This window comes from Haliaeetus albicilla, chromosome 16 (assembly GCF_947461875.1).
Source record: "Haliaeetus albicilla chromosome 16, bHalAlb1.1, whole genome shotgun sequence".
Lineage (NCBI taxonomy): Eukaryota > Metazoa > Chordata > Aves > Accipitriformes > Accipitridae > Haliaeetus > Haliaeetus albicilla.
The window spans coordinates 21,067,269-21,094,077 of record NC_091498.1 but is presented as its reverse complement, the minus strand read 5'-3'; the positions used below and the strand labels follow the sequence as shown (position 1 = coordinate 21,094,077).

At 37.4% G+C, this 26,809-nt stretch overlaps 1 protein-coding gene across 3 annotated transcripts in view; it reads right to left on the bottom strand.

Moving 5' to 3' along the window:
- The window catches only part of AMPD3 (adenosine monophosphate deaminase 3), a 37,153-nt gene that overhangs the window by 9,011 nt on the left and 1,333 nt on the right, over window positions 1-26,809 (bottom strand). For all 3 annotated transcript variants that reach the window (XM_069803868.1, XM_069803869.1, XM_069803867.1), the window contains exons 2-11: window positions 24,260-24,485; window positions 21,554-21,749; window positions 20,933-21,098; window positions 18,314-18,533; window positions 15,644-15,773; window positions 4,998-5,192; window positions 4,621-4,752; window positions 3,603-3,766; window positions 2,306-2,432; window positions 1,303-1,466 (exon numbers count right to left, since the gene is read on the bottom strand). In XM_069803868.1, coding sequence (XP_069659969.1) covers window positions 1,303-1,466; window positions 2,306-2,432; window positions 3,603-3,766; window positions 4,621-4,752; window positions 4,998-5,192; window positions 15,644-15,773; window positions 18,314-18,533; window positions 20,933-21,098; window positions 21,554-21,749; window positions 24,260-24,480 — 1,715 coding nt within the window. In that variant the 5' untranslated portion in view covers window positions 24,481-24,485. The remainder of the gene's footprint in view (window positions 1-1,302; window positions 1,467-2,305; window positions 2,433-3,602; window positions 3,767-4,620; window positions 4,753-4,997; window positions 5,193-15,643; window positions 15,774-18,313; window positions 18,534-20,932; window positions 21,099-21,553; window positions 21,750-24,259; window positions 24,486-26,809) is intronic.

The following is a 26,809-nucleotide window of genomic DNA, read 5'->3' as shown; positions in this document are numbered from 1 at the left end:
CCTTGCTGACTTCATTAATGCTACCAAAAGCATAAAACACTATTGTAATGGACTGGCTATGGTGCCTCAGTTTAACAGGGTGAACAGTTTTACTGACTCATTGATGAAATCGTGTCATTATCTGCCTTAGCTCTAAAGAATATTTAATGATTATCTAGGGAGATTTTCAAACAGTAGTTGAAATGATCTTGAGGTAAAAAAGAAATGTGTAAGTTCTGACAGAATCTCTGTCTTTGGAAAAGAAAAAACTGTAGACTATAGAGAATGTAAAGGAAGTCAGGAGAAAGGGATGACTTAGATATCTGCTGTACTATATCCCTCCCTTTATAGAATGAAAACTAACAACTAGGCCGGTGTTGCAGGTACAAGGTAATTTAAGGTGGATGTTTTTATTATGAGTTTTGATTATATAGGGTGGTAGAGAAAGAAATGCTTGAGGTAGCAGTGGGAGAGAAGTAACATTCTGAATGTTAGCTTGGATAAGACCTATTAAAATGACAAATCTGTGCACCTCCTATAAGAAAATCCCAAAATGTTTTATAAATAATAATGAACCAAATCCTTGCAAGGTAATTGATGACACCATAATATCAGTGGATAACCTCTCTGTGCCTCAATTTGAGTCAGTTGTGCAGATCACTCAGCGAGTCAGCCACAAAGTCAGGAACATAACCTGAAGTTGAATTTCAGGCTTTACTGAGCCTGATGCCAAAATCTGCTTTTATAGTCATGATCTCATATCGTAACTCCCTGCATTGCCTAGACATCAGTCTCAAAAGTAGTAAAACTGAATGAGTCAACAAGCAGGCTAACGTAAGTTAGCTAGATGTGCAGTTCATAATTATGTCCTCCTTTGTCTATCTTTGATAACAGCAGCAGCCCTTAAACCAGTATTTCACAACATAACTTTGTATCTTTTAAATTACCAGGAGTTAGCAAGCTACCAAGAGGTACACTATATTTGGAAATCCACTGTGAATCCAAGCAAAGGTCAACAAGTCCATTTTGTGGGGTTTCTTCTTTTGTTTTGTTTGATATATTCAGGTTTAAGGAATTCACAAAACAAGAATGTCAAACCAAGATAATAATCTGATGCCTTTACAATTTCTGAACATTTCATTTGAATTCATTTTGCAGTTAAACATTTTCAAAATAACTCACGTACTCCTCTTGAACTCTTTAAAATAATTCAAGATAACCTTTGCTTCAAAAGATACATTATCTAGACACTGACTTAGATTGAGACCAAGATTATTGGTTTTTCTTTCTGGAAGCTTGTAAAAGAGAAAAATGACTACTTGCCTCCTAAGGTTGTTTAGCAACATGACGTTCACATACATATAATACAAATAATAGCTATACGGGGGATTCTTCTCACTGGTCCAAAGGTCAGGGTTAAGGCTCTTGTCAGAGAACATATGGCCACTATGTTTGGATTCATCATCAACGCTGTCAAACCCAGTCACCTGGTGGGAGAAGAGATTCACAGAAATCAGTGTTTTCTAGAAGCAAACTTCAACATTACTTTTGCTTCAGGACTTGCTTGTACAAAGCATCTAGTCCTCTTCCTTCGTTTCCCTCTTTACGCTAGCAGTCCTGCTGCTCTGCCCTCCTACCATACCATGCAGACAGCAGGAATAATGTGTTTTCTTGAAGGAAGTTTCACCCATTTTTTTAATTCTGAGACATATATGAGGCCCAGGTGCACAAAAGCCTTCAGACTCCTGTGGGGGGCACAGGCCTGTAAGACTCCCTCAGATCCAGATTATAATCCTTTAAACTCATCTGCTTTGTTATTTGAAAAGCAGCTGAAGGCCAGAAGCTCCCAGGAAACCTCAGAGTTCTGATTTGGGACACACTCAGAAATGTCTCTTAATCACATCCCAGCAAGCTACATCCCCACCTCTCTCCTGAGTCCCATCAGGATCTACATAATGCTTCCTTTCAGTTGCCTCCTTTTTGGAAGCCACTCCCAGAGGTAAACTCAAAATACACATCCTGGATTACAATGTTCCCCCTGCACAGGAGTGTGCAAATGTTTTTTGGTGATTCTTTATAGAGAGGATTACTGAGAGGACAAATAAATAGCTGTTGAGCTGTTTCAGAGGAAATAAACAGCAGCTATTTGACAACAAGACCTTACTCAGGCTTTTATTAAATTTTATGTCAGGGCTTTAAAACAATAATACAAGTAATCTATGGAGGAGGAAGCTTTTTTAGTGTCTGGAAACAGCTGTGGAGAAACAAAATTTAAGAGTAGGAGAGGATCTATTTCATGTGAGACAGAAAATCCAAACATACTTACGTATTTAAGGAAAAGGTGCAATTCTTTGTGGTCTTTGGGATTGATTGTTGCTTCAAACAAAGGTACAAAGATGTTCTCCAACATCTTCCCAAAGCTAGGCAGAATATTTTTTGACCTAAATATGTCACTGAAGGGGAAAAAATATACACAGTTTTGATCATTCTTTAATCAGCTTATATTTTCCCTCCACTTTCATATTTTCTGTTATTTGTGTATATTCTACCGCTTCAGTTCTACCAGGATTCAGAAATTCAAAGTTTATGTCAGGGCAGGGATTGTTTCTGTGCTCTGTTTCCTGCACTGCCTGGCACTCTGCTTCATCCAGGCTCTGCTAAAGCTCCCAAGTGCTCCAAAAATAGAGACAGCATGCAGGGGTAGATGCCGTCTCAAGTACAGTGACCCTTTCCTTTATACCAATCCAAATACTAATATGTGAGATAAGGAATTACCTCTCATGAAAGGTTGTTTTCCAAAGTTGTTAACTACTCCAAATCAAAGTAGAATGTTCTGTTTTAGTGAGCCTCTCAGAAAAGAGGGACAGTACTTCAGTGTATCATTAAGTGCATGACTTAATGAAAGTGTTGACTCCACTATGTACATAAGAAAGGAAATTAGAGAAACTTTCTCCCTAATGAGAAACACACTCTGGGGGATATATGCGACCATGACAGCTCCTTCTCTATTCATATTCCAACTATGCAATTTCAAAACATGAAGCTCAGCTATTAAGGCTGACAAAATTATCATGGGAGACTGTATTACAATATACAGTATTAGAAACAAAGAACCATTTAATAAAGTCCCAAAGGATGCTTAAAAACTAAGAAAAACTGGTATTGATTTAAGCTTGCAAATCAGCAATCGGGGTTGCATTTCCAAGTTCACTGTCATTTGTCACTGATCTTGAGGAGGTTTGATGGCAACAGTTTTACAGAGCATTTTCTACTCCTTTATGAGTTGATTTATTTTCATTACTAAATTGCATTTTAACTTGCCTTTGAATGCAGTTTAATTTCACCCAGTTGTAATTTTTGGTTTCAGTATCTTCAGACTTACAAATAATTCACAGTAGGTTTGAATAGCTTCATAAAGAGTAGATTCAAACCCCATCTCCTCTCTTCCACCCCCAGACTGTCAGGAAAACCACAGCAATGGTCAAGAATAAATTTCCCAGGCTGTTGCATATAAACAGAACTACAGGACAGCTCATAAACCATCTACAAAATATCAGAAATTAAAACAAATCATTGGTATGATTTCAAACTATTAAAATTACCAAGAGCTCCTGAATACTTACTAGATTCTGGGAACCTGAATTATCCAGCGCATATTAGGGGAATAAACTTTATGCTTAATGAACCATTTTGCCAAGTTCAGCCATTCATCTGGAGACCGTCCATAAATGGATAAGCGGGGTTCTGTATACTGGTACTTACTTTCTTCTAGTTCCCGGGCTACTTCCTAGTAAGTAATAAATATATTTGCTTTAATATGAACACTGAAGATCATTTACAGCTAGTAGTGTAATTTATCGTTGTATTTTCCTCAGACCAGAAATAACTGTATTATCACCCTTTAAAGATAAAGGTAATCTCTAGGCATCTAAATATTCTACTAGCAAGCTACCTCAGATACCATTTGAGTATAACTAACTGTAACACCTAGATTTAGAGGACAATATTCTTGTGCAGTTATTCCTAACACCTTTGTAAGACATATGGTTAAAATTGGTAAATCAGAATTATACTATTTAAACTGTAGTAAATGACTACATAAAATCTGCAGACCAATGGAGACTCTGACCCAGAATCCATGGTAGTAGCAATTTAAAGGCTATTAATTTTAGACAAGCACTTCTGTACATTTTAGAAGAGCTGACATGCTGTTGATGAAAACTACTAATTCTTTTGTTGTAAGAAATGAATTTGAAGCCTGTGCATGCATGTGCAGATAGAGATTTATGCAGAGGTCCTTCCTGAGCTCCTCCTTCCCAGCAGCTACCACTAGCCAACTACATCCTAACAAAATATTAAGCCAGTGAATTGATCCTTGGCTGCTCTCCATTAGTTTGAAACTGCACACAACTCTGCTTTGAACTCATACACAAGTTACGTGTATGAATTTCTAATTCATAAAATTATTTAGCAAGCAGCAGTGGCTGACTTAGCAGAGGTCTTTCTCCGATGACTTGCTAGAGCAAGCCCAATACTTGGAATCACTTAACCATAGTGTTAGCTCTAGATACAATTATGACATCACAAATCTTTTACAAACCTTCATTTCTCTACAGCTGGAAAAGTTTGAAACTTATTTACCTTGACCATACGAGCAAAATATTCACCACCAATGTAGTTCTCAGTTTTCAAATACAAGTCCCTCAGCTCACTGGCACCAACTGGATTGTACTTGGAATTGAATTTGTCAAATCGATGAAATGTTTGACGACCCTGGAGGAGGAAAAAACCCAAATAACCACGGTTTTAAGTACATACAATAGTTTATAAATTAAATTGCCTAGCAATAAAAGGCACAGAAAGAAAAAGCCTATGCTAACTTACTTCAAACATGAAAAGTAATGCATGAGTTCAAATCCTGATTTAATAAGTTATCATGCAAAAACTGTAGAAACCAGAATTTCACACTTAGAAAACTTAGCTTTCTCTCATTTATTTTGCCATTTTAATAGACTTACTGCGTGGACATCTAAAGAATCTACAGTGAGATCATAAGGGTCCATGTGAAGGCTTTCAAAGACTTGCTTTAAAGTCATCTTCTTGCCTTTTTTCTCTGCAACAATCCTGTCGGGCTCCGTTTGATATGTGTGTTTAATAAACCTCAATAAGTGTTTCTGGTTCATGCAAGCAGCAGCATGGATATGAGTATCAACCTGTAATCAAAAGGTTATTCATGCTCATCATCCATATACATAAACTTAAATTAGCAAAGTACCTATGTCAGTGACAACAATGACTAAAGCCTTCTACAATATTCCTCAAGTAACAAATGGATTACTGCCTAAGCAAGTCAAAATGTTTCAGAACCCTGAGATTTTGGGTTTGGAGGAATTATTCAATAAGCAGAACTATAAATAAAATAGCCCTCAATTAATACTTTCCTATTTAAATAAGAAAATTTTTGACAAGTTAAGATACATTAAAAGTGCCAATCACAGAACCTCAGTTCAGATTAAATTTGATACTGCCTTAAAGGACACTCTGATCCTGTAGTATCCTTTTATTTCATCCATAAACTGATGATGTCTTCCTAGTTATAGACTGTAGTTATAACAATCCTCTCTGACTGAAAGGACCTGGAATTCTCAGCCATTTTCAAAAGTACAATTAATTTTTTTATTTCAGCCAAATGAAACACCTTGGGTCACTAGAACTGCAAAATGAACATATGAGAGATTTTGTCACCTTTTTTTCCCAAGTTTAATAATAATACAGCTACTCATAATGCTGACAGATTTTTCACTTTCTTCAGATCTCTTCACACACTAAGGGAAGTGCAAGCTTCACAGAAGGGCTGAGTGTACTCCTTCAGTTTGTTGTTGAAGTCCCATTTTTAAAAAAAATTTACAAGAACCAAATGGTTTCCACGGGTATACTTTTCTTTTACTCAGAAGCTTGCACTGCTATTTGAGCAGCCTATATTAGAACACAAATAACTGATGAGATTTGGGGGTTGGTTTGTTGATTTAAGTTTTACTTCCAGTATGTTTGCAGTTTCTAAGGACCAAGTACTTTAAAGGGAAGAATAGGCCTTAGCTGGAATAATGGCCTTAAGGAATCTAACAGCACAGCAATATCCAGTGTGTGGAGCAGCAGAGCTGCTGCTCCAGGGTCCATTTGCTTTGAATTTCCTTGAGAAATTCTGACTGAACAAGAAAACAGCCTAACGCATGTCCTAGGCAAAACAATGAAATTACTCTACCAACAAATTCCTATCAATTTAAAACCAAAACAAACCACTGTTCTGATTAGATTTCACAGTTGACACATAATGAGCACAATGGCCCTGGGGACAGTTTGACAGACTCTGAAACTGCCTTCAAGTCCAGACTGCCAAATCCTAGCAGAAGCAGTTTCAGCTCACCCAGAAGCCACAGTGCTGCAGCCTGCCTGCTAAGCTTCCCATTTTCCTCTGGCCCAGGCCCTACCTGGACATAGACGGCTGTGAGCACAGGCATGTGTGGTCAGAAGCAATCGCCAACTTGTTCACTATTTCTAACATGTGCCTTGTGCACCAACTGCCTGGTACTGGAGACAAGTCTTACAAGACCAACCGGCAGAATGGTTCTGCAGAAGGAGTAGGAAGCCAGACAGTCAGTTTGTAACACAAGTTTCAAGATGATAATGTAACAGGGACATGATTATTCAGATAATAAGTCTAAAAAGCACCACACAGTACTGTCCCATATATTGGTAGGAGCTGGTTCGGAATTCTTATAAGTAACACTTTACCATGAAGTCTTATGTGAAACTGTAGTGGAAAAGGCTGCTCCAACTCCTCATACGGAGTAAGAAAGGAGCTTCAAAGCAGAAATAAAAAATAATCTTGCTTCTGCACAATACTGGTAATGCAGCTGTCAGAACGCACCCAGTTTTGCTGTCTACATTTAAAGGTTTAAAAAAAACAAATACTGACAACATTCCCAAGAAACGTCACAAAAGGAAATAGGAGCTGGAGAACCCACCCTGCCATGTAATTGTAAAAATGAAACTTATTTGGCTTTCAAGGTGCAATTTGAGAGTTAACGTGATCAACTGTAAACAGGTATTTGTACATCCAGAAGAGACAACAAGGGGACACTTCAGTCTCACAAGCAATAATGGAACAAGATCTGAAGGCTGGATGCTGACATTGGATACAAGTTGAACCCACTGCACTATGCTTTTTAAAATGGAAATAACTAGCATTCCCAGGGACACACTCCCAACAAGAGCTGCATAGCCTGTATGCAGGAGTTCACACTAGAAGGAATTCTCAGATAAACCAGCTAGCTACAAGGAGTCACTGAACCTACTTCTCTGCAAGGACTCTCATCCAGGACTCTTCTGTCCAGGAAACTGCAAACATGGACACGTATGTGAGACCAGCCTGTTCCCCTTTGTGTAGTGACTATGTCTGCAGTTTCAGATTCCACCAACAGACATCCTGATCTGCTTTTAAGGATCCGTAGGAAACAGATCATGGAGCACCTGAATAAGTAACAGCCATACTCCTGCAATGTAAACCTCAGCTTATGCTATGACATACAGTCCACAGAAATGCCAGTTTTACTTGGCACATGCAGTCACTTAGTTTGCAGTTTATGCATACAGAAGTTGTCGCTTTCTAAGGGTAAATCCATCTCCATGTGACTGTTAATAGCATAACTGAAGACCAGGATATAAACTGAATCCTAAACATTAACATTTAATTGTTAATCACTGCCTAGTTCAAATATGCTGGACACTTTAAATGAAAAAGCAAGAAACATATTACTCTCTCGAAGTACACAACATGAAGTATACAATGTGAAGTACACTACTAATGCACAGTAAACAAAGCTGTGTCTAAAATAGTAAAAACAGCTCCACTTGACATATTATTACACTCCTCAGAGTACCTGTATAGCCATTTAAACCCAAGTGCATTATATATATGCTTACTCAGGATAATAAACATCTTCTGTTTTAGAAACAAATATTGTTTACTATAAACTCCTCCTGGACCAGTGAAATACTCCAAACTGCGAGGCTTGGTCAACTTACATGGGAGAATGAAATAACAGTTAATAGATGCCCTATAAGCATTAAACATTCAGGAAAAACAAGTCACAAGATTAGAATACCAGGTGTAGGGAACCTGAATAAGTGTAGTTTATTGAATTTCAGAATGCACTAGTTCCAGTGGTGGCTCAGTTACTGGAATTAATGAGTCTTGAAAAAAACCAAACTAAAACAAAACAATTCCTCTTTCTTTAAATCAACATGAATTCACTACTGTTAAGAGGGTAAGGACAGAAAGCAAGGCCACATTTTGTTTGGTTTGCTTGTATGCAAGGATCACATGAATGACACAGTAGTAACTGCATTTCTTTTAAAGTCCTGCTTCCCTTTGAGAAATAATTCTCTCAAGTGTGCCTCTGCAATTCAGTAAGCTCCTGTGAAATCTTCTCTGGTCCCCACAAGCATATCACACATAGCTCTATAGCTGAGCTAATCACATCAGGCTTATTCTCTAAGAACCAAGATTTTCCCCTCCTCCCTCTCCCTAAATATATTTATTCCCAAGAGTAAAAAGACTTTCCTAGAGTCTCTTTCATGGTTTTTCCAGAGAATGTGCAGTACTTTGGCTACCTTTTTTAACTACCTGGTGTATTCTGACCTTTGGGTAAGCAGCAACTTCAGTAACAACAAAAGTCTTACAGAGTATCACATGGCTTTTTTTTCATTTTTTTTTTAGAAGCAATGCAACTTTTTGGAAGGTTTTAATGATTTGAGCTTTGACCTACCCTAGCACATAATTAGTGTGTATGCTTTTATGCACTTTCACAATTCAGTGTGCAATCCTATCTAAACGAAGCATCTAAACACAGAATCCTTAGACATACCTTATAGGGATTTTATTATAATAATAATAATAATAAATGTTATCATGCTGAGAAATTGTTACTAATTTCATTGTTAATTATGAAAGGCATCTATGAAAAGAATTTGAACAGACTGCATTTATATAAGGGTGACAAATGCCACCTTTGCCTCCTCCCTCCCCCCAAAAAAGACAAAACCAGTCCCATTTTAAGATGTTATTACTTTGTTCTTCATACTATACATGAAGTAAGCTGAGGCTTTTCAGGGCCATGAGTAATAAGCCCCTACCACAAGGTCTATTTGCTTCTATTTGCAAACATTCTACTTGCGTTTCCAAATTTGTTACGATGCCACTCCAGCCCAATTTCCCGTTAGTGGAAAAAACCCTCAGTGGCATGCCCTTAGCCAAATTTCTTGTTGCAGTTCTTATTTTCCCCTCGCCCCAGGAGGACACCTTTTACTCAAGGTCACATTAATCTTCAATGAAAAGAAGAAACACAATGAGTGACAGAAGCCTAGCTTGGAACACATAATATGCCTTCAGTGAACTCACCTTTTTAACAAATGAAAACAATTGTTAACACAAAGGTTTCCTTAATTCTTTTAATTCCATCATGTCATTCAAGCAACGGTGGACATCAATTTCCTTGCAATTAAAGGGTGGTAGAGTTCCCTTCACTCAGCAGTTCTCCATGTAATGAAGCCAGCCTGTCTTCCACTGCACCTTCTCAGTTCAGGCTAGCCCTTGCCTGTCGTTATTGATCTGACCACCCAAGCCATTCTGTCCGCAGGCTTTGTGGATTAAATGCTTGTACTTCTCAGTCAAGATAGTTACATCTATGTACAACTTGCAGCTTGAAGGAGTTCCCATTGCCCTCCAAATCACGTCTCACCAGCATCAACTTCCCTAAACCACTCTTGCCTTCCTTGTCTTCCTGCATTGCTTCTCCTTCCTTCCACTGTCTCTCAAATCTCCACAAAACACCCAGCGCAGATCTATTTTATGGATGCTTAGCTGTGCATATCAGAAATAGTGTTGCACTGAATTAGGCATATGCTCTAGATTCAGAGCAGTAAGTGATAAATAGAGCAAAAACAAATGCCAAGGGAAGCCCTTTAAATGATACTGAACTTTTCCAGTGCATAGATTAGTATCTGCAGTTGACAACTACCTGATTTTCCAAACACATGCACTTTAACTCATAAATACTTCCACGCCGATAGCTATGGGTTTCATGAACTTGACAGTGAATCCTCTGCAGCCTTTAATTCAATGCTGGATTGAAGGGAAGTCATTTCACATCCCACTGCTAGATTCCCTGCTCACCAATATATTTATATTGCATTAGCTTTTCAGATAGGATGCAACAGCTTTATACAATGAGCTTGATTCTTTCCTTGCAGCTCTGTAATCAGCATGAGAGGCAGAAGACACAAAATACTCTGCCCTAGCAGTAACGCTCCTGACAGCCAAAATAGTCCCTAGAGCTGGGCAGAGCCCCTCAGGAGCTTGTCTAATTCATACTTACACCATCCAGAGCAACCCAAAACCCAGGAGACAGGAGATGCAAATCTCTGTGTCTCCAGCTTCTTCTTTGGCTGTACTCATTGCAAAATGCAAAGAATCAAGCCCTATAATGTTTGTATTCACACGAATACAGAAATAACACTGCTGTGAAGAGAAACAAATTTCTTTTTTTGGTCTTTTTATTACTAAAAGGACAGAGGAAAAGCTTTCTTTATGGTCTCTACAGATTTTTTGCATTATAATGATTGATGGCTTTCTGCCTCAACATTTTGTGCTTACTTGCAAGACTGAGGGCAGACACAAGAATTTACCTCAGCATCTCTGCAAGACAGGAGGGGAGAAGTAGTATGCGCACTGCTTTGGAAGCACAAAATACAGCTTTACTGTCAGTTAACAGTGGTAAGGCACCATTACATGTAATGCTAACAGAGGTACAGAGGCATTCCTGTTCTTTTAATCTTAGGCTAACCCATAAGCCTTCCCATTTGCTATCACTTTTGGTTTATATGATGAAACTGAATTTCATCACCAAAGTCAGTACGTAGCTACTGGGGAAAAAAAAAAGAAAAGGGGAAAAAAAAAGAAAAGGGGAAAAAAAAAGAAAAGGGGAAAAAAAAAGAAAAGGGGAAAAAAAAAGAAAAGGGGAAAAAAAAAGAAAAGGGGAAAAAAAAAGAAAAGGGGAAAAAAAAAGAAAAGGGGAAAAAAAAAGAAAAGGGGAAAAAAAAGAAAAGGGGAAAAAAAAGAAAAGGGGAAAAAAAAAGAAAAGGGGAAAAAAGAAGAAAAGGGGAAAAAAGAAGAAAAGGGGAAAAAAAAAGAAAAGGGGAAAAAAGAAGAAAAGGGGAAAAAAGAAGAAAAGGGGAAAAAAGAAGAAAAGGGGAAAAAAGAAGAAAAGGGGAAAAAAGAAGAAAAGGGGAAAAAAGAAGAAAAGGGGAAAAAAGAAGAAAAGGGGAAAAAAGAAGAAAAGGGGAAAAAAGAAGAAAAGGGGAAAAAAGAAGAAAAGGGGAAAAAAGAAGAAAAGGGGAAAAAAGAAGAAAAGGGGAAAAAAGAAGAAAAGGGGAAAAAAGAAGAAAAGGGGAAAAAAGAAGAAAAGGGGAAAAAAGAAGAAAGGGGAAAAAAGAAAAGGGGAAAAAAGAAAAGGGGAAAAAAGAAAAGGGGAAAAAAGAAAAGGGGAAAAAAGAAAAGGGGAAAAAAGAAAAGGGGAAAAAAGAAAAGGGGAAAAAAGAAAAGGGGAAAAAAGAAAAGGGGAAAAAAGAAAAGGGGAAAAAAGAAAAGGGGAAAAAAGAAAAGGGGAAAAAAGAAAAGGGGAAAAAAGAAAAGGGGAAAAAAGAAAAGGGGAAAAAAGAAAAGGGGAAAAAAGAAAAGGGGAAAAAAGAAAAGGGGAAAAAAGAAAAGGGGAAAAAAGAAAAGGGGAAAAAAGAAAAGGGGAAAAAAGAAAAGGGGAAAAAAGAAAAGGGGAAAAAAGAAAAGGGGAAAAAAGAAAAGGGGAAAAAAGAAAAGGGGAAAAAATGAAAAAAAGAAAAAAAGAAGCAACCTCAGAATGAATCAAAGTTCAGGGAAGTTAAGGTATAGATTCACTGCTCACTCACGAGGCTTTTAATCATATGTTTAAAAAGCAGACATCTGTTAATTTCATTCTATATTTTGTGAGATCTACAGAATTTAGAAGTATATAAACCCACTCTAACTTCCTTTCTTAGAAGTAACAAGTGGTATTTCAACCCTGTGGTCACAAACAAAAGCTAGAACTTACTTTCTTTTTGTCTAACCAATATTTAAAAAAAAAAACATCAGTTGCAACGATCTAGACCAAATGGTATCTCACTGCAGCAACCAGCTATTGCAACACAGAATTCAGCAGGGCTGTGTAAGCCACTCCAGAAACTGCGTTCTTCTATGCAGAGTTACCCTGCCCTGAGTTAAAGCTCTGCTGCCACACAAGGCTAGGCATCCGAGCTAGTGAGTCTGTAGGTAGAAGAATATGATGTGTAAAAGTCACTGCTATGACATATCCTCAGGCTTGGTTTGCTGACACACTGAAATAATGGCTAAAGGGAATAAGAATACAAAAGGAGGCTTAGGCTGTCATTTTTTCATCTTTAGAAAACTCTATCAAAGCCAATGCATTACATAGATATACGTCATAAAGGTAGCAAATACATGTTAGGTAAACAAATCTCTTGGCTTCACCTTAAAAAAAAAAAAGCAACAGCCTCCACCCTAGAAAGAAGAAGAGAGACAAACCAAAGTTGCTAATAACAAGAACAGCTCCAAGACCAAGAAAACACAGTAAATGCCTCCTGCAATTAGCCACATTTTATGAAAAGTAAAATAATATTCAGGTGTAGGTCCTTTACTCTGAAGGTGTATTTCAGTTAAACTGAACTATCAGCTCTGAATTATCTGAGGCTGTTGGGCACAGTGGTCTACTGGAAGCTCCACTCAAAAAAACCTCACATACGTTCTTTGGAAGGCAAGACACCCTAGTACACAAAGCCTAAAACTCAGTTCCGAGTTTGTGTGCTGTAGAGCTAAACTCTTACTACTAAATTTCATCCTTAATACAGGCAACCCAGGAGTTATGTGGAGAATCTGCACTGACTGCACTTCGCTATGCATCAGCTAGAAAATGTGGGAGAGCCCTGCTGAAGGCAGACCCAAGAGGCTTCTCTAAAGTTAGCGTTCTCCTACACAGACAGTTGTCCACCTCCTGTGGGGAGCCAAGTGGAGCCAGGCACACCGTCTTACCACCTGTGGATTCTTGTCTGTCTAGAGAAGTATTTGTCTCGTTATTAAAGGGCAGTTTTCCAGTTCCAGCTTGATCAGTGCAAAACCTACCTTTGGTTGCATTCTGGTTAAGTCCAATGTGTAAGATGCACACATACCTTTCCCTTATTTAATAGGAGCCTTATCTTGGGATTTATTAAACAGATGAGCTCACTGGAGGAGAAAACCTATTAAACCAGGAAAAAAAAGGGAGGAAGGGGACAGGGAGAAGCGGGGAAAAAAACCAGTAACCTTTGACTGTCATGCCAGCAAATAATGCTGGCCAGCTTTCTATTGTACCTTTCTAAATGCAGTAGTACATGTTCACTGATTGACCTTGCCACTACATTCACAATTGTTTTAATTTTGGCACTTTCCATCAGTTACTTTGGCTCTTTTATATAAGCAAACAGATTGTACTAGGATCTCCACACTAGTGTCTGAGGGATGCAATAGACAACTTCACTAACAGCTCTTTTGGGAGGTGAATCTTATTTCTTGCTTTCCTTGTGAGCAGTACGCACTGTTTAGGATGGACTAACAGAGAGACATCCTGAAAATATAGGCCCTAGAAGTGTCTGTTTCATATTGTAACTTTCACTGCTGATAGTGTCATTAGGGAGGAAGCACTTCAGGGAAGTTACAGGTCCAAACGTTACTTGGGTTAGCAAGACATAGAGAAGACAAGATTTGGGGTCTTACAGGACCTCTATCTACAATGCAAGTTTACTTTCCATAGAGAGTGCTTGCTTCATAAAAATACTACTTTAAGCAAGATTAACTGTATGCAGCAAGAATTTTTAAAGCAGTAACTAGCAGTAGGAATGATCTCTGCCAGAGAAGAGCAAGCTTGTTCCTGCTCTCTTGAATTTGGGTATTGCCAGAGGGGAAGTGATGCACATTTTGTGCTTTTGAACAACATTAATGCATTTGTAGATTAGCTTATTTAATAGTAGATAATTAGAAAATAATTAAGATACACCCAGAAACATTAAACTGTTGTTTTTAAATCAAAAGCTGAACTCGGCAAGTACAATCCTGTTAATTACAACTTCGCAGTAATCAAACTGATGGTCTAGGCAGTTACTCGATCCACACCTGTCCTTCGCACCTCTCAGTCACCACGTGTTTTATTATTAAGGTCTCTGTCAGCTAGTGAAGTGTTTTATCAAATGTGGCATGGAGTAAATATCTTGTCCGGGGTTATACAAGAAAACTGTCAAGTTAGGAGTAGAGTCTCCACCACTTGAATCCTGCTTGAGTGAATTAGCTAATAGATCCTCCCATCCATATGCTTAACAGATAAAAGTGTGAAATTCATTAGAATTTACCTAACAACCCATCTGCTTCTAGCCTTGCGATGGACAGGGGTACATCCATCAAATACTTTTGTTCAGCAGATTTTGTATTTGACAGTTTATTACCACAACAGTAGCAAACTTTCAGTAGCCAGCACACTGGACACTATAGAGAAAAGCTAAAACGACTTTTTGAGGTACTAGCGCTAACCAAAACATAGCAGAAGGATTAAAGCATTGATCTAAACCCTGAAGTTACAAAATAAGGACTACCTCTTCCAGTTGCATATAAAAACAATGCAAAATGGACCTGAAGTGGTTAAAAACACCAGCAACAATTACTGCTTTGTGAAGAAATCTCACCTATCAAACTGAAGCATTATCTCTCCAATAACCTCCTCTTAATTTCAGGAAAGGGAAGCAAATGAAGCAGCATTAACAGTGTTGCTTCCATGCTCTGAAGAGAATGCAGCTCCCTTGGGTCTGAGTATGTCAGGAAATGAAATCAGCTATGTGATTCCCCTACGTGTCTCCTAATTACATGCCAGTGTATCTCAGAGGCAGCTAAGAATATAACTCAAAATAACAATCTCTTTACTTAATATTTCACAGACATTTTTTACCAGACACTGATGGCAGCATGAACCCTCAGTTCAGTTTCTGTGGGAGGTCTTTTTTCTTTTGGCATGTATTTGAACACCTACTTTCAACATGAAGTGAATTTTTTAGCCAAAATCTATACAGCTGTTCCTACTACAGTCTAGTATGACTGACTTACATGAAAGCAGGAAAATGCACTTGACTGTCTTTAAGTGAATTAATAAAAATGAACTAAACCTCCACGTGGATATTTTCATTCATAATCCAAGTGAGCTTCATTTGATTAACTGTTTCACTCCTTTAAAGCAATCTACATACAATGAAATCTCTTTGATTCTGAATATGTGAATAGATGAGTTTAGCATAATCCACTTAACCCACTTACATTCAAGTTAACTGGACGTGTTCCCATGCAGAAAACTTTTAATATTCTTAAAGTAACATAATTCAATTGAGCGGTATGCACACACCACTTCACACATATCATCTACACCTCACACAAGAAAAGCAAAATTGCTGGAACTCCTACTACAAACAATGTCATGCCTTTAATCCTTTTCACACTTACCTTTCTCACATTATAAAAGTCTCGATGAGGATTACTCTTTAGTTCTTTAAATTCCGACATTTCATTTAACATCTCATGTAAACTAAATTTAGATTCTAAAAAGTTAAGCCTCCGATGACAATATGTTTTTCTGTAAAAGAAAACACAAAAATTAACTGTAACTTAAAACTATCTGTATTTCAAGTTCAGTGAGAACTTGAAAGTTTTCACAGTAAAAACATTTTTTTTTTTTTTTAATGAAGAGGAAAACAAATTCATTCTTCTTATCCTACTGGTTAAAAAATATATAAGTCAATATCCAATATGATTTCAGACCAACGTTATTAGTGAAACCTCAAACAGAGCTCTACGTAACCGTGTTATGTCCTTCAAGTTTTTCATGTACTGTTATCACTGTATCTGTGCATAAACTGCAGTTCTTTTAGTATCTTTACTTTACTTAGCATCGTTAGTAATGATGGCCAGAGAAAGCATAAAACCTATAATAAAATGTGATGTCAATTGCTACTACTCTGAAACTATATCTCCAATAGAGCAGATCACCTCATATATAACAGAAACAACCTGTAAGCCAGATTTGCTCACTATGGAAATAATTTTTTCAAAAAATTTGCCATTTAAGTTTATTTGCTTTTTCAATGTGAATGTAAGAAGCCAAGATACAACCCAATCCACTTTCATTTTTTATCCCTTAAAAAACACATATATTGTGTAGAAATACTTTTTTTTCCCAAAGTAATTTATTGTGTTCTTCTTAGAAAAATCATGCTTTTTTGTTCCTGCCTGCCTGTTCCTCTGTCTTCACTTTCATCTTCTGTTATGTTTCTCATACTATTTTTAACCAAGGACATGGTTTTTCTCTTCACCATCTGTCAATTCTTATTGAATCTACAATATTTTTGTAGCACTATTGATGTAATAGCCTTCTTTTTTCTGCTTTATTGTTGACAATCCCTCCTCAATGGGACACAAATCCCATTATACATTTGAAAGTCTGATTCAAACACAGTCTCACCGTATCTGATACTGATCAAGACCCGTTTGCTCGCTGCAGGAAGTCTTTGTCGGATTATATTATTATTCAAGAGACTGGAAGACCGAGGAGTAGGGGTGAGATTTCACCACTTTAAGAACAGCACAGATTAAAGAACAATGGGTTCTTGATCTCCAAGCAGCCCCATGTGTGATAGACATAAATGACAGGAAAGCACTTGCTGCAAACAGGGAAACAATACTGTATGAAGAGCTTATGCAACAGGATTACTGAAAAGACTTTTTCCTTTTAGTTTGTGTGTATTTATCAGCAAGTGCAAATCAGCCTGCAAAAGCTTAATCTGAAAGAGTGAAAGGAGCAGATGATTGCTCCTACATTCACAAAGGTGCCGAGCGTTCTAACACATCCAAGCGCCGTTCTTATTTATGGCTTCCTGATAAAGACTGTTAACAAAAGCTGCAAAAAGAAGGGTCTTCGGCATGACTTTTGTTTCAAGTTCTTTCTTGTCCTTCAATCTTCTCAGTATCTGCATCTTGGAATATAACATGCTGAAACCGGAAATGCATTTACCTATTGCATACTGTAAACAAGCAGACTCAAGCTAGCTTTGATTTGGAGCAGGAGTGCTGATAATGCTGGTGGAAGCATAGGCTTTTGCCCTTGAAAAAGTGCTTAGAGAATGGGACAGCTCTGTTCAGCCTATCTGGTTTGCCACTATGAATGTGCAAGGCAGACAGATTACGCTGCAGGTGTCAGACAGACCCAAAAGGGAAAGAATGCATCAGGTGTGACTAACGTGTCACATTGTAAGCTATGATCTCTCAAAGGCATGACTAGGAATGCAGTGCTGGCAGGCAGGCCAAATAGTTCTTAAGAACAGTCCAGGTTCCTGCTTTGTTCCATCCTAGGGTGAATTCTTTTCCTTTCCAGGTGTTGAGGCCATGAGAAACCTTGATGTTTCCAGTCCTCAGCTGGGAAGTAAACTAAAAAACTGGTTGCATATGTTTTGTTATGCGCTGGACTTGCTTTGTCACAAGTGTGTCAGTGACCATACATACCAGAGTTGTTGTAGTTCTGATTTTTACAGATTTGCCAGTTTGATGGTTCTAGGAAATTTCAGGCCCATTTTGATTGTGCATGTGCAGATCAGTTTTGCAGCACATGAGCAGTTAATTTACATCTGGAACAAATCAGACTGAATATTTATGTTGGTGAGCTGTTCTGTATGCTCTACATAGGCAGGGTTTCTCTTCATGCAGCAATAGTACAACAGACATGAAGGAATTCCAGACAACTGTTCAAAAACCTCAAATTCAGCATAGGCCAAAACAAAATTAAAAAGGTGAGGTTCAAGTTTCAGTTCCCATGCCTCAAGAAGTTTGGGTCAGATTTGACTTGAATGGGAATATTGGGCCAATTTCTTGCTTTTCTGTTAACTGCTTCTCATTTTGCCATGGTAGATGCAAAGAAACTAAGGAAATGAAATATAGCTGTATGTGTTTGGTTTGTTTTTTTTTCCTTTTAAGTCCTTCCATGATGCATTAATGCTTGAGAAGGGCAAAACAAAACATTACAGTAGAATGAGCACATTGAGGAATTAAATATCACAGACATGGGAAGTATTAAACTAAAGGTAACCAGCAGCCTGAAGGGGCAGAGAAGAAAGAGTAACATACGTTGGACCATCTGCAATTAGAGCAAGAACATGGCTCAGGTCAAGAGTATAGGTCTCCAGGTCAGGATACGGCAGACTCCGAGGCTCATTGAGTTCCATCATTTCTTTGTTATCATAAACAAAGGGAATGCCACCTTTCATCTTGATGACATAATCCAAATTGTCTGGAGCATCATCAAGATTGTAAGGATCTTCATTTTCTTCTGGGGGTGAATGGAAATCTGGAAATAAATTTACATTACGTTTAGAAGAAATAACACAAAAGGCAAAATAATTACAAAAAGGACTTTCTGCTTCTATAATGCTTCATTTCTAATGGATTTTAGTACTTTCATTAAAAATCTCATTTTCAGTTACCATAAAAGATCTGTTTTTACAACACAGCTTTATTCTGACAGGCTTTAATTACAGTCCCTCTCTAAGCTAAGTACCTACCTCAATTCAAGTATTATACATTATTAGAGCTATTCACTGAACCAATGTATAAATAGATTTAGTAGTATTCTTTATTAATGTATGATGGCAGAAGTTTCAAAATAAGTTTCCAGAAGTATGTTAGGATGGTTGAAAGTACAGCTGAGATTTTTGAACAATAAAACAGTTGTTGACTTCATGCCCACCTTCATTATTTTCCTTTCACCTTCTGACTCCCTGCAGTAATTTTGGAAGTTTGTATTTAAGCACACAGTAATGGAGCTGTTCTCATATTGAAACACCAGTGAGAAAAGAACTGGCTGTGCCTTACTTCTTCACCTCTGCCCTTCCCACAATCCAATGAGCTAGACTAGTGCATGCATACTAGGACTGTTTCCTCTTTCTCTCAACCATTAGTGAATATACTTCAGTCATGGTAGAGCAGGAAATATAAGACTCAGTGCTTCTCACTCTGACCAAGGCAGTGGTTGGTTTGTAGTTTATTGGAGGGGGTTGGTTGGTTTTGTTGTGTTTTGATCGGGGTTTTTTCTTTTGTGCTTTTTTGTTGTTTGTGTTTTGGTTTGTGGGTTTTGTGGTTTTGTTTGGTTTGTTGTTGGGGGGGGGTTGGTTTGGTTTTTTTTTTTCTTTCTTTCTTTGGGTTTTTTCTTTGTTTGTTTTTTCTTTTAAATAAAACTCCTTATTTTTGTTTAATTGCTTTTGAATAGAACCAAGAAGTGCAGAAGCCAGCCATAGTACAGCACAACTCTAGTTTTCCCCTTGGCCTTCTGATCATGACCAAAATCTGACAGCACCAGAATCACAGTTGGGATTTGTTCAGTACAGTTTTGTAATCCCTTTACAAAATTACAGGGGGTTTTGGTTTGTTTTTTGGTTTTGTTGTTTTTTTTTTTTCTAAGAATCAGGTAAACACACATACTTCTGGGACATTCAGCTTACGTGAACACTCAAACATTATCACTCATGCTAATCAATGTTCATCACTTCTTTTACAGTATCTTACTAATGCAACTAGCATAAAATAAGTGTCTCAACTACATTTATGTCAACTGAACCACATTTTTGGGCTCAGACTTATTACCGAGATTTCTTCTTTTACCTGTTCAGTTAAGCCAAGACAGAAAAGTAATTAGCCAGTCCTAGAGAACCTGAACATGTTATAAACTGATACCATTCTTATCTCTAATATTCATAACTATCCAGCTCAAACTTGTGCTAATTAAGACATCATGTAATGAGATTTTATTCTTTATGTCATAAGTTTAAAATCATAACTGTAAAAAAGTTATTAATGTAATAATAGCTTGAAAATACCTCCCCAGCAGCTGTTCCAAAACACCTTTCCCATCTTGAATATTCCGTATACTGTCCTCTTTACACTCTTTCTATATAACAAACGCTTGAAAACATGTTAATTCACCCTCTTTCAACCACTGAGCTAGAGGGTAATTGATTTAAAATGTCACTTTATGGCTGAGAATACATTGCCAACAATATGGACACATCTACAGTGGCACATCTGTACAGACCAAAGGTTGATCCTCACAGGCTAATCCAAAAACTAGCAGTGCAAACAGTTTAATGCACAAGCAAAGCTTTCAAGACACAATCCACCTAAGTGACAAATATAATTTGTGACATACATAGCAGGGAATATATTCAACCTAATAAGCCTTGTTGAGAGAGCAGTTTATTAACCCAGGCAGAATGTCCAACAAATATGACTACACAGCTTCCAGTCTGATAAGTGTACCATGCCTGTGAAATTACTGAATCAGGGCTTGCTAACAGGCATGTCTGTATTGTGCTTCAATTTACAATGTAGATGAGCTCATAACCCTTTTATTTCACCATGCCAAGATCAGGAGGAATGACTTTAAACCATATCCATATATCTTTTTCCTGGAGGAACACAAGTGTACTACTTACCATCCCATTTGCTGCAAAAAAAAAAAAATAATCAATGAGCATCTAGTATGTTTTTTCAGGTTTGACAGCTTCTAAGTTTGCAGATTAGACACAGAATTTATGACTTCAGTCCCTCAGTGATTCTCCACCACTTACTAACAGAATAAATTACAGAGGCAAAGACATTCAGAAGAGATCATCACAAAAATCCAACTTACCTTTACTACTGCAGTGCATGGGTTTAATTCTATATTTTAAAAAGAAGAACAAGGATATTCACCTGGATACACTTCATCTTCAACCTTCCATTTTTCATCTTGCATGCTACACAGATACTGAGACGTTGTTCTTGGGAAGCGATGGTAGGCAAGACGTGAATACTTTTCTCGAATGAGAAGAGCTTTCACCAGGCTCTTGGCAGCTTGTTCATAATCATCAACTGTAACCTGAAAGGAAAGCCTGGATAAATACTGACAAAAATAAAACAGCGGTTTTAGCAACAAACTGAACCCATGCCAGTAACAAGGAGACTGAATTTCCAGAAATGTAAGTGTATGTGGCTTAACCATAAGGATCTTACCCAAGGTCTCAGGAAGCCAGTGACAGAAACAGAGTCCAAATATGATGTGCAGAACACACACGCATTTTTTCTCTAATCATATATTGTCCATTTTTTTAATGCCTGATTATGTTTTTATCTATTTATTTTTTATGATAAAAAGTATAAAACTACCTGAACTTGACTTTAACTATTTCATAAATTAATGTGTTCACAAAGCAATTCAGTTTGTTGCAGAGAGCTGTAATATAGTGACATTTCACACTTCATATACCTTAGCTGCTTGTGGTTTGGAATGTTCCCCCCCCAAGATACAGAAAGGGGAAAAAAATGGTTTCTTACCCCTGCACAGTAGTCTCCACTAATTGAAACTCTCTGAAACTCTGGTACATCATATGGCACTTGGACTGGCAGAAAAGCACTTGGAAGAACTGGCGTTGCAGGAGACGGAACAGGATTGGCTGATGGTGCTTTCCATTCCTGAGACGGAATTTGTAATGACAAAGACTGGGATCGAATCATCTTGAAACTTTTCTTCCTACGAATTCATGGTATAAAGTATAAAATAAACCATGGTATAAAACATTAAATACACTGGAAAACTGATTACAGCAAAGAAATCACCCCCTAAGAAATTTTAAAAATTAAATTAAATCTCTCATACCACAGGAAAAATGTTAGTCACAAAATACTTGTGCTTTTAGCTTTTTTCTATTGACATTTCACATGATATATGCTGCACACAATTGCGCTTACCCTCCACACAAATACAATATGCTGTAATTTATTTACAATCACTGTAAGATGCCCTAAAGTTTGTTTTGTTTCACTTGTTACAAATTCAGTTTCAGCAAGTCACTATACAGAAGGAAAATGCAATCACTGTGCTTACTTTAGTGGGAGTTGATTCTTAGAAACTGGTAGCATCAGAATTCACAAAGTATCAGACAGAAACAAGTAAATGTTACGTACAGTAAGTTGTTGTAAGTTATCATGCTATTACACATTCTTTTCATTCTTCCCAAAACATGCAGGATTTAAAAACTCATCTAGTTGTCAGACAAGACTATGCATCAAAACTTCATATATAGTCATTCAGTTAAACTTGTAAGAAAAAGGATAAGCACGTAGTTATTCCTTAGGCACTGTTTGATGAGACTTGAGCAAAAGGCTAATGTTGGTTATCAGAGTAATAACATAGCATGGCTTTGCTATACAAGTCCATTCCTCCCCTCGGGACAGTAAATGGCTAACCCCCATAGACTTAAAACCTTTTGCCCTTTCTCTGCAAAACTGTGATAGACGTGTACCTTAGACAAACCAGCTAAAAAAGAATGCTGTATTTTTCAGTGAATTAATTGTAATACCTCAAGTGAAGTTTTGGAATATCTCTAAAGATTTAATTTTCCTTACTCAGTTTAAATGTATTTAAATGTATATTAAATATTCACATATGTTATAAACCACCTGTGATACCACTTTCTTTTACACTGTGGAAATACCACCTCGTTTTATAAACTAGATGCTAAAACCTTAAAATGTTAGTAAGAACCACTAACAAAGAAAAAGGAATACTAGAATACTCTCTGGAAGTTGCATTACTTCTGTGACATTCTGAAGAATAAGAACATATAGTGCTGGTACAATTAATACCCTGCGACCAAATTCCATCCTCTCTTAAGGACTTGTAGCCACCTTTAAAATCAGTATGAAATTCTTGAAAATCAGTGTTGGATCAACTGCAACTGAAAACAGAAGTTTTACTCATCTAACTGTCCTTGAAGTACACTTCAGTTCTGTAGGACAGGGATGAATACTTGTTCTGTTCCCACAGGTAAACAACATACATACAATATGCCACTTACCACAATTAAGCTTGTGCAAAACTTGAGGTACAGTTTGATAGAACATATTTCTATAAGACAATTTCCCAAATTAAAAGTGAAACTTAACAGTTCAGGAGGAAATATAAACCAAATAGTTGTTTGAATGAAAACATCTAGTTTTCCCTTCTGTGCTTGTTTACATCTATGAACATGCCAACTGGGAAACCCACTTGCACAATTGAAAACCTAAAGTCTCAGCCTGTATCATCAGCGTGTCATACCTTAATTTAACTAAATTGACTCTTCTCCCTTCTGTTCCAGAAGTATGATGCCAAGCGTTGCCCAATTGATTGTCTGCAGCTAACTGGGTACATGTGTTTAGCTATCACTTTCAAAGGCTTCCTTGTTTGCCAGCTTTTTGAAGAGTCTGTACACATCCAAGCCATTTGGTGTCAGACTGCTGCTGAGCTCATGTACCTCTAGGAGATAGTCTAACCAGTCCAGTAAAGTTAAGATACTGGAACAGCCCGACATCAGGGTACGGTGTTAAGGCTACCTCTCACAGAAGAGAATCATAAACCAAATCAAGTTTGGCTTCATTAGATTCATGGGTAAACCAAAGGTGGACTGTACTTCCTTTTTTTTGAGAAAACTCAAAATGCGTGCTTTCATGGCTGATAGTGGTTAAATTTTATCTCTGTGAGCTAAGGAAACCTATGAATAACCTCATTATGCCAATACCACTTTTCATCTTCTCCCTTGATGTTAAATGTCAAGCCTTTGCTTTCATCTATTTTTACAGAGACTAAAAGAAGTATCATATCACTGTCATTTTCTCTGTGTTAAAATTTTCCATTTCTCTGAATGAAACTAGAATAAAGGGTAGTGGGGGGGAAGCGTTTCTTTTTCTGACTCGTTTTACATTAAAGAGTCTTAGGGTTGCGTTCAAACCCAGCTATGCTGTTTGTTAAACGTGCATAAGCAGTTATCTATGCTACTGCTGGAAACGCAGCCGAGACCTCACCAGTCTAAGCTCCCTAGGGCCCATCCCTGCACCTTGCGCATAGCACAGAGGAACATCACACAGATGCCCCTGGTACCTGCTGTTGACCTTTCTCCTGAAGTACTAAGAGACAGAATGTTATTCACCAGATATTTCAATATTAACTCAAACTCATTTAAAAAAACTATTTTCCACTAAGAAAGCAACTACCAAACAAACCTTTTAGCTGTTTCCACAGACTGTTGTTCTGCCAGTTCCTTCTGCAGCTCCCTTTCCTTGGCCTCTTTCTGCCCAATAGGGCAGTCTTCAGGCACAGTGAATAGTGACAAGGCATCTTTGCTGTCTTCTTCTCGTAGAACTTTAGCAAATACCTTCTCTGCTAAAAGTCGCACATGCTCATCAACCTCAGAGATGTTCAGCTTTGGAAACTGTCTGGGCATCTCAGCTAATAAGGAAGACAGTTGACAAAATTACAACTACAAGAAGAATAAAGATATGTGAGAGACTGGTGTTTCTCATCATATGCCTATGAAAATTAAGAGCTTAGAGCAAAAGCACAATAAAGTAGAACAGCTATGCAGAATTTAAATTATGCAGCACATAAGAACCACAGGTATCCACTGAGCATCTTTACTTGTGGAGCCATGCCAATTTGTGAACCAGGAACTTCTTGGTATACTCGTAAAAATTCCTATGATATGTATGCACAAATTTGCCAGTAAATTCCACTTGCATAATCAGATAGACTATTACTTGCGATATAACGTATGCTCAGCTGTATGTACTTGCACTGAACTTGAAAATAACATTCACTCAGTTGCCTGACTTCTTCCCTGCTCAGTGACTTCAAACCAATTTTAGAGCCACAAGCTAGAAAAGAAGGTTGCACATTTCTACCTCACCCCATCCTTTCCACAAATAAGAAAGTCATGGAGCTGCTGTAAAGTAAAATGGTTGCACAACTGGAGCAAACATGGTGTAGTTAATTCAGTGACTTTTTTTTTAAATTTGTTTTCAGTAGTTCATATCCTACTTTTGAATTGTACATAGGAAGCAGACAGGATATGGACTTTAATTTCTACTTGGCATTTAAATATTATTTTTCTAAACAATATGTATTATGTGTAAAATTTTCATTTAAGTAGCCTTTCATCACAAAATATTTCCATTTTGTTACAGCAGCACTACTGAAAATACCATCTTTAGTATTTCTTCTGTAGTTTCACGGCTTGCTTTAAATTTCCTTCTCATACAAACCAAAATGTCAATTTTGACATATCTGGTAGCATTCTGGAGGAGAAAAAAATACAGTGCTTGTAAGCTACTGACCAGCGTTATTTATTATGTACTATAAAGCTTTTTGAATGCCTTCAGTATGATGGAGTTTGTAACAAGTAAGATTAAATTCTTATTACATAAGTTAAAAATAGCCATGAACATGTCACAACAAATGGATCCAAGCACTGCCAAGAATGTGAAGTCTAGGTCCAAAAACTGGCATTTCAGAATCCTTTTTGGTTACAAAAATGCAAACATATTTTACAGGATGGTACTCATTCAAATAATGATGTATGCTGAAAGTCAGCATGGTAGTTTTTAATCACTCCAGGCATAACTTATCAGGGCCCCCATTACAGTATTTCTGTAGGCATGCTGCAAGTTTCACATGTTGATATGTGATCCTTATGATATGTGATCCTGTTGTTTTCAGCCTAAAAGATTATAATTAATGTCCACCTGTTTTCACAGTTGCTTTGAGAACACTTTTGCTTTTATTCTAAAAGCAAATATAGTATCAAAAGGTGACAAGAGATATATTGGACCATAACATGACAACTTAGTCATCATCTACATTATTCTTCATTCTTATTTTGTAAGAACCAACTCACAGCCCAGTGGAAAAACATCACTGCTTTTAAAGAACTGTGGATCTGACACTAAGCAGTTTTTCTGCCCGGATAGTATTTGTTTCACAGTTAGTATTAAGTCTTCATAAAATCAAGTATAACTACATAAGAAATATAAAAATACATACATTTTTAGCTGAATGATTCGATGACAATGCACTACGTTGTCCCAGAAGCATCCAAACTTAGATTTGGTTTCTCAATTTCAAACCTCAATGAAGTCATGGGAGTCTTTCCACTGACCTCAATGAACGCAGTTGTCAGCAACAGTAACTGCCATACATACAGCTGCCAGCAAGAAGGGCCTTTTGGGCCACTTCAGCCAGGCAAGACCAGCCTTTATAGTTACTCAACTACAGTAAGAGTGCTAGCAGTAATAGTGAAATGTGGAATAATAATGTTTCTTCTGCTGCTAAATCAGCAATTAAAATATTTTCAGTACTAGCTGACTAGAACAGGAAAAATCAATTGTTTGTATGTTTATCATTGGCTGAGCATTTTCCTAGTACAAATGAACTTTTTCTTAGAGAATCGTGGTCAGAAACAGAAATGCAGTAGGACTGCATGAGAAACTATACTGCATTTCATATCATTACAGTAAGATGGTGAAGAGTCAGAATATATAGGTACCAGCGTGATCCTCTACTGAGACCAAAGGGTGGGTTTTTTCTCTCTTACAGAACCTGATCTCATGTTCTCCACTCAAGCAAATGAGAGACTAAGGCACAAAACACTTTGAAAGGTAGGTTCACCCACATCACCACTAGCTTATGTCACCAAAATGAGTTCAATAAACCCAAAATTGTTGTGAGGCACTTCATGCGATACTCATGCAAACTGTGCCATCCCAAACTGGAAGACG